Source organism: Neophocaena asiaeorientalis, unplaced genomic scaffold (assembly GCF_003031525.2).
Source record: "Neophocaena asiaeorientalis asiaeorientalis breed wild unplaced genomic scaffold, Neophocaena_asiaeorientalis_V1.1 scaffold220, whole genome shotgun sequence".
Taxonomy (NCBI): Eukaryota; Metazoa; Chordata; class Mammalia; order Artiodactyla; family Phocoenidae; genus Neophocaena; species Neophocaena asiaeorientalis.
This window is the reverse complement of record NW_020174042.1, coordinates 7,274,152-7,287,424: the sequence shown is the minus strand read 5'-3', so window position 1 is coordinate 7,287,424 and position 13,273 is coordinate 7,274,152. Positions and strand designations below refer to the sequence as shown.

At 41.2% G+C, this 13,273-nt stretch overlaps 1 protein-coding gene across 1 annotated transcript in view; it reads right to left on the bottom strand.

Annotated features, from left to right (window-relative positions):
* AOPEP (aminopeptidase O (putative)) overlaps window positions 1–13,273 on the bottom strand; it is a 357,455-nt gene that overhangs the window by 289,765 nt on the left and 54,417 nt on the right. The window contains exon 3 of the mRNA XM_024753805.1: window positions 2,007–2,173. Coding sequence (XP_024609573.1) covers window positions 2,007–2,173 — 167 coding nt within the window. The remainder of the gene's footprint in view (window positions 1–2,006; window positions 2,174–13,273) is intronic.

Genomic DNA, 13,273 nt, shown 5'->3' with positions numbered 1-13,273 from the left:
TTTTTGCGGTACGCGGGCCTCTCACCGTTGTGGCCTCTCCCACCGCAGAGCACAGGCTCCGCGGCCATGGCTCACGGGCCCAGCCGCTCCGCGGCATGTGGGATCTTCCCGGACCGGGGCACAAACCCGGGTACCCTGCATCGGCAGGCAGACTCTCAACCACTGCGCCACCAGGGAAGCCCTATTTTATATATTTTTTAAACAGGAGAATAGCTTACAGATTTATGTAACGTAAGTCTTATGTGACACGGGAGCCTCCACAGGAAATGAAGGCCCGAAGAAACAGACCTGCATACTTTTCTGCTGGGTTTGATGACGAGTGGACACTCAACTCAGGAACAGCCAGATGGAAGAGATGCACAGTGCAAGGTACGTGAGAAAGAGCACGGAACTTCCATGCCCTCTCCAGGTACACAATTCTCCCCACATCTCCACGTGTTCACTAACCTGGAAGTTCCAGTATCTTTATTTTTTAAAGATCCAATCAAATTAGAAGACAAAACAAACTTTTTGAAACCTCACTAACACCTCGATATAAAAATGAACAAAGGAAATTAACAAACAGGAAATGAAAACGGTTAAGAAACATATAAGGATGTATGAAACCTCATTGATAATTGAAGTAATCCAAATTAAAGAGAGGCCTTCTCTTGCCTATCAGATGGGCGAAACTCCAAGGGAAAGGAGACCTTCATAAACTACTGATGGATATGTAAATTGGTACAACCTTTCTGAGAAACAACTTGAGATATGCACCAACAGCCTTAAACAGGTTCAAAACTTTTGACTCAATAATTCTAATTTTATACAAACTGTCTCCCCAGGAATTTAGTGCAACTTTATTTATAATAAGAAAAAACTTTGGAAACAATAAAAATGTCTAATAATATGGAAATGTTAAGTAAATTCTGATACATTCATACAATAAAATATTATGCAGACATTAAAATTATCAACTTGGGGCTCTGCCGGTGGCACAGTGGTTGAGAGTCCAAGGAGAAACCATATTTTAAATAAAGAAATATTACAATTACAGAAATTTTACCTGGCATCAACATGCCCAGGATCTCAACTGAAAGTGTTAATTATTGCAATAAGCAAGAAATTCGCAGACAAAACCTTGATGATGCATTAGCACTTGCCTTCCATCTTTCTTATACACCTTTGGTTCAAAACTTCATGGCCAGGGCTTCCCTGGTGGCGCAGTGGTTAGGAATCCGCCTGTCAGTGCAGGGGACACGGGTTTGATCCCTGGTCCGGGAAGATCCCACATGCCGTGGAGCAACTAAGCCAGGGGGCCACAACTACTGAAGCATGCACTCTAGAGCCTGTTGCCACAACTACTGAGCCCGTGCTCGACAGCTACTGAAGCCGTTGTGCCTAGAGCCCATGCTCTGCAACAAGAGAAGCCACCGCAATGAGAAGCCTGCATGCTGCAACGAAGAGTGGTCCCTGCTCACTGCAACTAAAAGAAAGCCCGCACACAGCAACGAGGACCCAACACAGCCAAAAATAAAATTAATTAAAAAAACAAAACAAAACTTCATGGCCAAATAGTGTACAGAACAGATGCAATACTAGGATGACTCCAGTGGGCCGGCCCACAGGAGCACTATCGCTCAGAATAATGAATAACCCTGTACAGGCTCCATGACCAAACCACAGATAACTCTACTATAATGGTGTTTCCATGGCACATTGCCTGCCCAGAAAGTCTCCAACCAAGAGCACCCACTTATGGCCCACAAACCATCAGCTGAAAGCAACTGCCTTAATAATCTAGGAATTGATAACTCTGGCATGAAGAGCCCCACATGCCATGCCTAGGCTCCCAAGTGCCTCTCCCCAACCCGGGCTGTTTTCTCTGACAGGATGTTTTATAGTATGTTCAGTCCAACCCAGCTAATAAAGGAGCTCTTTTAAAGTGGAGAAAAACACTGTGTGTTGGGTTGCTGGGTCCAGCATGTGTGCAATACATAAAGAAGCACAGAACACATGTACAGTACCTTCCCGAAGCTGTGTTGGCTTGGCAGAATTTTCCCCACTCATTAAAACAACAAAAGATGCAGCTGCTCGAACTGTAGCCTGCCATGTTGACATGGCAACGGGTGGCTCCTGGCATGGAAAAAGGGCCCTGTTGTTTATGGGCGATCCCATAGTATAAACACATGGCCTGCAGAAGAAAGACAAAGAAACAAAGGGGGAGAATCTTTAAAATGAGTTGTCACTTTTCTCACCACCATGGTAGCGAAGGTTAAGTTGAGCTTTCAAAGAGAAAATATCTCAGACTTTGTAGCTGGCTGGTTTCAGAGCATCTTGAACTGAAACGGCCAAGGGCTGTGTGACTAGCTGAGTGGTAATTTCTCCCAAATGAATTACTTAAACATGTAAAGAGAGTTTTTTGTTTGTTTGTGTGTTTGTTTTTTAAGGGGAAAAATATTTTTTTGGATAAAGTTTTAAATACTAGTCTGCCAAGTTAAAGTTTACATTAACCTTGCCCCTCCCTTTAGGCCCTTAGGCCTTCGAAAGAAAAAAGTTTTAGAGACATTCTTAAAAAATTGTGGAAAATATTCTGGAAAAGAAAATATGTTTAGCGATCACTGAGATATTAATACTTAGAACAAACAAGCCGGTGGTCTCAAATCCAGTGCTGGCGGACAGATACCCCCAATCTTGGAAACCACCACCTCAAAATGGAACCCTTGTGGGAATCCTTGTGTGGAGGCCAAGAACAGGGGTTGGCATATCAACAGGACTGTAGGTCACAACAACCAGGCTTGTGACGGGAAGGCCAAGTGCAGAGCTGTTACCAAAGCAAGTGTAGGAAACCAATGGCATGACATTAGGGCTCATTCTGCTACAGTTAAAAAACACAAACCCACACATACCAAGAACAGTCCCTTCCATGATTAAGTCACAGACAGAAATGGAAAAAAAAATCTATGAGATCAAAGAAATCTACTCTTTTAACACCACAGAGGAGAAGGTACAGACTGACCCTCAGGAAGATGTCTTAGGAAAATGTTTCTACTTTTTGCTTTTCAGGAGTTATGGCAAATATGATATAGTTTTAATCAGCTTGATTTATAGAGTAAATAATAGAGCAGAGCACTACCTCTCTCGCATAACCTGGTTTTCCTTTTTAGTTAACATTGTTATGACTGAACATTTATTGTGTTCTTACAATAAGCAAGAACACACAGAATGATGGCCCCACTCCATCAGTCAGGGTCCAGGAAGGAAAAAAGAAACCAGTCTAGGACTTAACAAACAGAGGTAATTTAATATAGGGAATTGGTCATACAAGTAATAGAAGTGCTGAGAAGCCAAACAGGGGAGAGTGAGGCAACTCAGAGATTAGCCACAGTGGTAAGGAGCTGTGACTCCACAGGTTGGAGGAGCTACTGTTACTGGGTGTTACAGGGTCATTTGACACAAGCCAGAGTCACAGTGGGGAATGTCCAATGGGTGCTGGGACCAGGGAGACTCAGTCATTGATGGAGATGCCAAAAGAAGCAGAAAGAGGGGAGGAAATACCTTGTTTCTCGCCAACTCTCAAATGTTCCATCAATACCCCGCATTGGCCAAACCTGACAGGAAGCCAGAAGACGAGGCAGCCTGAGAAATGAGGTTCCTTGCCATTCAGAGATCATAATAAGAGGAGAAAATGGACCTTAGAGCAAACAGGCAGTCTACCTCCTAGAAGTGTATATGCTGTGATAACTCATAGAATTGACATGAGGCAGGGAAAGAAGATTAGAAATTCAGAAGACTTTAGTCCTGGCTGGGTTACCAACTCATTAAATGGCTATGGAAAAGTCCCTTGACCTCTCTGAGTCATATGCAAAATGGGGATGGGGGGCAGGTATGTGACTTCTATTGTCTGTTCTGGTCCATAAACCTATGATTATGTCCCAGAAACATAGATACAAGAACAAAGGCAAATTTTCATGGAAGGCCCAGAATCCCCCATCGATTTCAGTGAGTGCTGGGCTCCCACCCTGGTTCCCTTGGATCCTTGGTTAATTGACTTAGCCTTAGTTAACTGCCCAACTTCAGGTTGTTTGAGAACCTAATGACGAAGTCGCCTAAAGCCACCTCCTCCTAGGCGGGGCTGCTGGTTGTGGTTGCTTGGTGTGGGGGGCGGGATGCTTTAGCAGCTCAAGTTCTGAAAATTCCACCTGTTTTTTCCCAAAAGGCCCATCTTAGGGAAGGATCCCAAGACGAAACGTATGGTCAGTGGAAACGGAGTATATTGCCACTGGCCAAATGGCAGGTATAACTCCTCTTCCTCTGCCAATGGCAGCCATTGAGAATCAAGGCTTTCTTTCTCACTGAAGTAGAATGGACCCCACAATTTTGCTCAGCTCATGAGCTTTAGGAATCCACTTCCAATCTAAGTAGACTTGTGGAGATAAACCTATTTGTGACGCTCACAGGGAAGTGGGAGGCCCTTGCCTAGAGATCGCCTAAGACTTTCTCTGCCTCATGCACAGGGGAAGCTGACCCCATATTATGGTCCTAAGTCTAGGGTACTTAGGCCAAGTCTGAAAGTATCTGTGCTCTCTTGCTTTTGCACGCAGCACCTCATTCCCCTCGGGTGACTCTGGTGCTACAGGTCTTCCCTTCCCTGCACAGGGAGCAAATCCTCCCCAAAAGACTGGCTTGCCCAGATGTTTGCTCTCCTTCTCCCGATAAGCTTGGGTTGGAGGTCATGCTGGTATTATTATGCATTCCACCTGTGCCCTTAGGTATGTGGTCCCCAAGGCTTTCTCCATCAGCCTCCATACCTCTTTCCAGAAGAAACAATCAGATTTGAGATGAGGTCCTATGTGAGAAACACTGCAGAGGAAGAATCAGAAAGACATGGTGATTTGCTGCAGGAGAAGGAACAGAAGGCCTCTCTGAGGTAACCAACTTTCAAGATGGACCCCAATGACCCCTGTCCCTGGTATTCACACCCCTGTGTAGTCCCCTCCCACATTGTATCAGGTTGGCCTGTGTGACCGATGGCTATGGCAGAAGTGATGTCACTTGTGAGATCAGATTATTTAAAAATCTGTGACTTTTTTTTTAGGGGTTTTCCTCTGTGTCTCATCACTTCCTCAGGACAGGGCAGGGGGTGCCATGTCATGAGGACACTCAGGCAGTCTATGGAGGAGCCCATGTGGTAGGAACGAAGGCCTCTGGCCCACAGTCAGTGAGGATCTGAGGCCTGTCAACAACCTTGCACGTGAGTTTGGAAGAGGATCTTCCAGCTCCAGCCAAGCCTTGAGATGTCTGTGGCCCCGGCAGACAGCTGACTGCTACACTGTAAGAGATCCTGGGCCAGAACAACCCAGTTAAGCTGCTCCTGGATTTCTGACTCTCAGAAACTGTGTTTAAGTTTTGTTCTTTTAAGCTGTTTAGTTATGAAGTAATTTGTTATGCAGCAATAGATAACAGAATTTTCTCAGGTTTCTGCCTCAAGGGAGAAGATGGATCATGAAGCTATTAAACAAGAGAAGAAACTAAGGGTACCAAGCAGGTCACAGGAAGGGACAAGGGAGAAGGAGAGTTCCTACCTGCTTCATTTGCATAGAAAGGGCTTTACACACCATATGGCAAAGGACACTTGTATGGACACAGAGACCTCAATTTCCTAACCCCAAACAGTATAGTGTCCAACAATGGGACTGAGTGTCTGAAATTAGACCTATCTCAAAAATTTAGAAATGATGATGTTATGAAGTAGTAAGTTACTGAGGCTGCAGGCAGATCTGAGTCTGGGTATCATACACAAATAGGGAGGTGGGGAGGGAATCCTTCCATTGACTGGATTTAAAAAAGCATGTTATCACCATCATTTCCTCCCCAGTTCTCTATTTTCCCCCTCTAAACAGCCTAGTTCTAGATATTTTGTTCTAGAGTTTTGTCCTGATCCCCTGTCATCCTCTTGAAGGCTCTTTTTGCATTGGCGCCTGAAGTCTCCCACCAAGGGGATTAGATGCCTGGCCAGATCCCAGGAAGCTCTCACCTCCAATCCTCCCTCTGTCCCCTCAAGTCTCTTTCTCTCCCCTCTTTATATGGCTGGGGCATCCTTTCCGTCAAAGTCTATATGTTTTCTTTCTAGCTTTCCACTTGGTCTCTAGAGCTATAACTCTGAAAGTATAGATCAATTCATCTGTCTAAAAGCCACACCCATAAATATACCCTTGTCTGATATGACTGAATCACTTTCTTATTGGAATGTTTTCAGAAATAGGAAAATAATCCTAGGCAAAATTTCTTGAAAATGTAGATTCCCTTCATGTTCCCAGTCTACTCCCTTCTTGGCCTTTTCTTCTTTCTCAGCTGCAGCTTCACTCCTCCCTCCTCAACACACGCAAACCGAGTGCCAGTGACTTCATAACCGATGGCTTTTTCAGCTTTCACAATCTGATATTCTTATGCATGTCACACGTCATGGTGCAAATGTCTAAAACAATCTAAAGTTAAGTAACTACATTTTAACAGGGATGAAAGCTTTAACCCCTGGATAAATGTCTAGTGGTGGAATTTTGGGCATCCGACAGAAAGTGGAGAACTGGTCGACACAAGGTCTTCGCGGAGTTAAACCCTCCTGAAAATCATACTCTCTACGTGGTGACTCCTATCACACACACATTCCCCACCCCTCCCTCCCCCAGCCCCTGTGTCCCAAGAGGGGAGGAAAATCTATGTGCATTTATAAACATGCTCTGCAGTTATCTGGGTATGTAATCACCGAAAGAAATGCAGCTGTGTTTATTCAACATGCACGGCCTTACACCTCGGCCATGTTGCTAAAATGCTTATGGGATAGATGTTTAGGCGCCAGCCTGCAATTCTGATGTTTATAACTTCATTATTTCCCAACTGAACAATTTCTTCCAACATGAAAAGGAAAACTCTCTTTCACTAGGGCTCGTTCTACATGCCCTGGGATACCCACCCGCATGGAAGACCCCCCTGGAGAGCCCAGACTAACTGCACAGGAGTTGTGGGAATGGGAGGAGGCCACTGAAAATCAGAAAGAAAACAGGGTAAGATGGGGGTCACAGGCAGGCCCGTGGCTTGTTGCGTTGAAAGAACTTCTAAATTGAGGAAGAACCTGTCAGATTTACAATTACTTCAGCTTCTTGTGTGTATGCAGAATAGTCAAATGAGGATAAGATACACTATGCTGCTATGGTCTGAATGTGTCCGTCCAAATTCATATGTGAAATCTTAATGCCCGAAGTGATGGCATTAGGAGGTGGGGTCTTTGGGAGGTGCTTAGGTCATAAGGGCACAACCCTCATGAATGAGATTAATGCCTTTATAAAAGAGGCCAGACCGAGCTTCCTAGCCCCTTCCACCATGTGAGGCCGCAGCCAAAAGTCGGCAGTCTGCAACGCAAAAGAGGGCCTTAACCAGGACCTAACCATGCTGGCATCCTGATTTCCAACTTCTAGCCTCCGGAACTGTGAGAAATAATTTTCTCTTGTTTATAAACCATTCGCTCTGCAGTATTTTGTTATAGCAGCCCAAATCGACTAAGACATCAACTAAACTAACATGTTTGCTTATCTTTTTAGGAGGAGCCATCTTTAAAGCCATCTATAAAACTTGTAGGGAATAGATTCAAACCGGGGTTTTCAGTTTACTATATGCATGTCTTTTTGCAGTCGGAGTGAAAGGGGGTTATTTTTAGTTGAAAAAAATGTTTCAAGTTTCACCACTTTCCATAAAAATCACCCATTTTCAGAGACTTGATTATCACAGATCAACAACTGGGGAGAGGGCTGCTTCAACAGACTCGGGTAGGAGGTGATGAGCCCCCTGTTGCTGTGGGTGTGGCTTGATGGGATGTTTTCCCACACTGATCTGGTCACTGGAAGCCAGGGGACCACAGATGTGACAGCTCAGTGGGTCAGATTCTTTTATAAACTCCCCAGAGTTACAAAGTCTTCAGGCCTCCTCTAATTCCTTTCCATCTGTACTCCTTCCTGCACCCGATCTTTTTTATGGCTCCATGTTCTCATTAAACCTAAGTTACAATTTCCATTGTAGGTAAGCAACCCTCTTGCTTTCTTGTTACACAAAAACCAAGAGCAGACTACTAAAACAGGAAGTGTCAACCACAACTCTCTCTCACCCCTATACACACACACACACACACACACACACACATTCTCACACACACCGCTTCTTTATTATCATTCTTCTTCATGGCACAGTCACCAAAACTGTGACTCGCCAATCATAATAAACATATATGGCAAGTTCAAGGAGAATGCTCTTTGACTTGGATAGATTTTGTGTATGGTCAAAATGGACTGGACTGAAAGTGGCTTTGAGTCAGAAAGTCACCTCTCCTTTAACAGAGGTGTTTTGGGTGCAAAATACGCAAGCTGTTTGTACAGGCAAAGATAGTACTTTTCATCTGGAAGTCCCTTGTGAGTGTAGGATTTCATGTATGGAAAACATTTGGAGGTCCTCTCACAGAATCTTCTCATTTTACACACGAGGAAATTAAGCTCCAGAGATGTAAAATGACTTATCTGAAGTCACATAGCTAGTTGGCAGCCCAGCTCTGAGTACTCAGTTCTCTTGGCTCTCACGTTTTAGATTCTTTTCAACACTCCATGCTTTTGGTTATAGGTCATTTTGATTTGTTATTTTCTGTTGATGTTTGGTGATTCATGGGTTTTTTTGTTGTTGTTTGGTTGGTCATTTTTGTTACTTGTTTAAATTAAGACAGTCCATCATTGCCTTTTCTCGCAAGACTCAACTGGGATTCTGAGAAATAGAGATCCATCTAGACAGTGGTGCAGCAAGGGGATAAGGAGGCTGAAAAAGAACACTTCCAAACATTTTCATGTTTGGGATTATCAATTCCTCCTTTGCAGTTATACTATGAGATTATAGAATTAATGGGTATTTCCCCTTCAGTTCTCATGAATTTTACATTGGTTTCTTGATGCAAGTAGGGGGAAAAAAGGTATTAATTACAGAAATGTTCATTTTAGACCTGAAATCTCTTCTAAAATATCTTCTGCTCATTCTTTTAATTTTACAACGTAATAGTAAGATACAAAACAATGAAACTATTCTCGTGTTTGTGTGTGTGTATGTGTGGTGGGGGGACATGTTTTAACATCTGGTTTCGATATCAAACTAAAAATACTCCAAAGGTCTACATCGTCCTTGGTCCAACAGCTGAACAATAAATACAATTTTAAAAAATCGTTCCCTCCTTAGTATTTTGCCAACATCATTCTGGCTTTGTCTAAAACAAAGAAACATCATACTGATCTAGGAAATTTTAAATTTTAATATCACTTTAAGTTATAATGTATTTTCCTAGTCAGCTACCTTTAACAATGACCCAAATAATTATAGCTTTTAAAATAAATTTCCTATGTTTAACTGAATTTCCCCTCCATTCAACTCATGTTCAGTGATGTCATCAGCTTAAGCAAGATCTCCTAGACTACTTGGCTGGTTCCACAACTATTATAATGATCCAAAGGGAAAAAGGAATGGGTTACCAGAAAAAAATGCTTTGGTTTTAAATAACATTTTATTCACTGGAATGGAAAAAAGGCAGGAAAATGCAGAAAGTACATAAACTTTGAATAAAGATTTCCATTTTTTTAAAGATTTTTTTTCTTAAGTATGTTGAGGCTCTAGAATCAAAAAGATATTAAGGCCTCTTCCTGTCTAGCTTAGCAAGTACACCGTTACACATTCTTGACTGTCCCAGGTCTCATCAAAATATTTTCAAAGGGCACACATACTCACACACCACAAAAAAGTAAACATTTTTTCCAAGAAGCATGTATCATATTGTTAAGTATGTGGTTATTTCATCAGTCAGTTTTAAAGGTCACCTAAAATCCAGTATCTGAATGATGGAGGCAAGAAAGAGCACTTAGGTTCAAGAGAAGCCAGAACCCCACAATGGCTAAAACAAAGTAAGAAAATGTAGTTTTGTTTGTTTGTTTGTTTGTTTTGCGGTACGCGGGCCTCTCACTGTTGTGGCCTCTCCCGTTGCGGAGCACAGGCTCCGGACGCGCAGGCTCAGCGGCCATGGCTCACGGGCCCAGCCTCTCCGCGGCATGTGAGATCTTCCCGGACCGGGGCACGAACCCGCGTCCCCTGCATCAGCAGGCGGACTCTCAACCACTGCGCCACCAGGGAAGCCCAGAAAATGTAAAAACAAAGTAAGAAAATGTAGTTTTTATATTTCCAGCTATTTCATTTTAGAACTAGAATAACAATGAGGAATAAGAAATGATTAACAATGATTGAAAGAAATACTCTTTTATAGCTGCAAATACATTTTCAGTTCTTGTCCAGAGAACACTGCTACTTGGTAAAAATGGGATGAGAGCTCTTATGAAAGAGGAATTTCAGGATGGAAAGATGATGATTTTTTTTTCAAATTTGAAGTTTATTCTTTAATGAGTTTTTTATTTTATCAGTTTTAGATTTATTTTTAAAAGTACAAAGATAAAACACAGTCCCCATATATCCCATACCCAGTTTGCCCTACAACTTACATTAGTATATTTGTCACAGTTGACACATTATTATTAACTAAAGTCCAGACATTGACTAAACTACTCAGATTTCATTAGTTTTCCTCTAAAGTCCCTTTTCTATACCAGGTTACTACATTAATTTTAATCATCATCCTTAGGCTTCTCTTGACTGTGACAGTTTCTGAAGACTTTATTTATGTTGGCCTTGAGAGTTTTGAGGAGTACTGGTCAGGTATTTTGTTGAAAGTCTGATTTATCTCATGTTTTTCTCTTGGTTAGACTGGGGTTATGGGTTTTGGGGAAGAAGGTCACAAAGATGCCATTTGCATCACACCATACCAAGGGTGCATACCATCAACGTGACTCATCACTGTTGATGTTAACTTTGATCTCCTTGCCGAGGTCACATTTGTCAGATTTCTCCAATGGAAATTTACTTTTTCCCCCTTTCCATAGTGTCATCTTTGGAAGGAAGTCACTATGAACAGCTCACACTTAAGGAGTGAGGAGTTATGCTCTACCATGATAAGGGCAGAGTATCTATATAACTTGGACTTCTTTTGCACCATGGATTTGGCTATTCTCCTCCATTTGTTTATTTAAGTCAATCACTGTTTAATATTAGTATGGACTCATGGATATTTATTTTATACTTTGGGTTATCATCCAAAACTATTTTTTGTTTTGTTACTTTTTTTTAACATCTTTATTGGAGTATAATTGCTTTACAATGGTGTGTTACTTTCTGCTTTATTAAAACTATTTTATTTTGTTGCTCAGTTTGAGTCATTAGGAGTTCTTTCAGATGGCTCCTTGGACTTTGACAGACACACGTAATTCCAGGTTCTTGTTGCTGCTATTTGAGCATTTCCTTATTTTCTGGCACTATAGATGCTCCAGCTTCATTTGCATGTTGCCTGCCCCAGTCCCAGCCGTTTCTCCAAGAAGCCCCGGTTCCTTTACTGGAGAATATATTAGAAGCCAAGATCCAGGCACTAGGGTACACTCACTGCTTCTAAACCCACTCAGCTGACAAACAAGGAAATATATGTGTGTATGCTATCACTTGCAAACAACCATATCTATAATTACTTCTATATGCAACCATCTGTATCTATAGTATGCTAAACATGAGTTCATAGTGATGTCTCCAATTCTAATCCATTTCCACATGGATCATTCTAGCCTCCTCCCCTTGCTCATCTGTAATCTCCCACTTCAGCAGTGAGAAACCTGGCTCCCATCACTTGCACCCATTTACTAAATTGCTCAATTCCAGGATACATGTACAGTGGTACCAGTACTGTTAACCTGTACCCCCATGGGAAACAACTCTATCAACTACAATACAGTATTTATGTACAGTTCCTTTTGCCTTTAGCCTTACAGATTCAACTCATTTCCAAAGTTACTTAGGTCAGTATCTTTTTCCTCTACTCCCTTCAGTGAGGTTGTTTCATACATTTTTAATATAGCTAGATTGTTCTGTCACATTTTACATTTCATCCTAGGATCCTCTGACCTCTTGATTATTTATTTACATATTATCAAACAAAATAACAAGTTTTATTCTCAACAAAGGGTAGGATAAGAGTGGGAAGGGAGAAGCCACTGATGGAACTTGAAAGGAAAAGTACCAGTTTAGAGCTTTTCTTAAGTTTCTGTCTAGTATCTGCTTAAAAATAGAAGTTTATTGAAAGCTAATATAATTTGTTTTTTTAAATGTATTGAAATCTTTGCATACAATAAAGGACATGATAAAAATCAAAAGTAAGAAACATAGCTCCCTTTCACAATTAACACATGGATTTTTGTAGGAGCTTTCAGTAACTTTATTCAATTTTCCTACTTGTAAAATGGGAATAAAAAGTTTCTCATTCAGACTAAGAATTTATAGTAGGCATATGGATAGTATTCTGCCATTCAAGGATAAAAATGTAACCACTACTTTAGTTTAATAAATGTAGACTCTATGCCTTGAAGGAAGTAAGCACTACCCAGTTATATTTTTCACATAATTGTGAAATTTTACGTTTTCACACAATTATATTCATAAAGCATTGGAACCCTGATGATTACTATTTGCTCATATCACTAAGCAATTATTTCTGTCTAGTAACCTGGGATCCTTGGGCATTTTAAGTCCTTACAGTATCCAAACAGTTACCAGTATATATCTAGATTTATTCTTAAGCATGTGGGAAAATTTATATATAGAGATTTGGTGGCCATTCGTGGAAGATTATCTTGACTATAATAAAATTCCCCCCCCAAAAAAAAAGAAAAAGGAGAAAAATAATCTTTGAGGATTAAAAAAATTTTTTTATCCCTGTAAGACTGCATAAATGCCATTTATTTACTAACATATAATCACAAACTTCCAAAAATATACCTTAAACTCCTTCTGTGATCATGTGTTTTACTGAATTTTCAGAAAAGGAGACATCAAGAGTAAATTCAAGTCAACCTTTCAGGAGCGAAATGTGCCCACGGACCTTCTGAGTTTCTTTAAGGAAACCAGCATTTATCAATAACTCATTCCTACTCAACACTTTACATGCAGTGTAATTCCCAAGTCTAATCTCTTTCTTTGTAGTAAGCACTGAGAAGAAAGCCATGTTTGAGGCCATTACTGAGAATTTCTTCTAAATACTGTCGACAGTTTCTTCTTCCCCGTTATTCTAATTCAAAAATGCAATATCTGAGAGTATAAAATCTAGAATTTCCTAGTTAAATATTCAGAG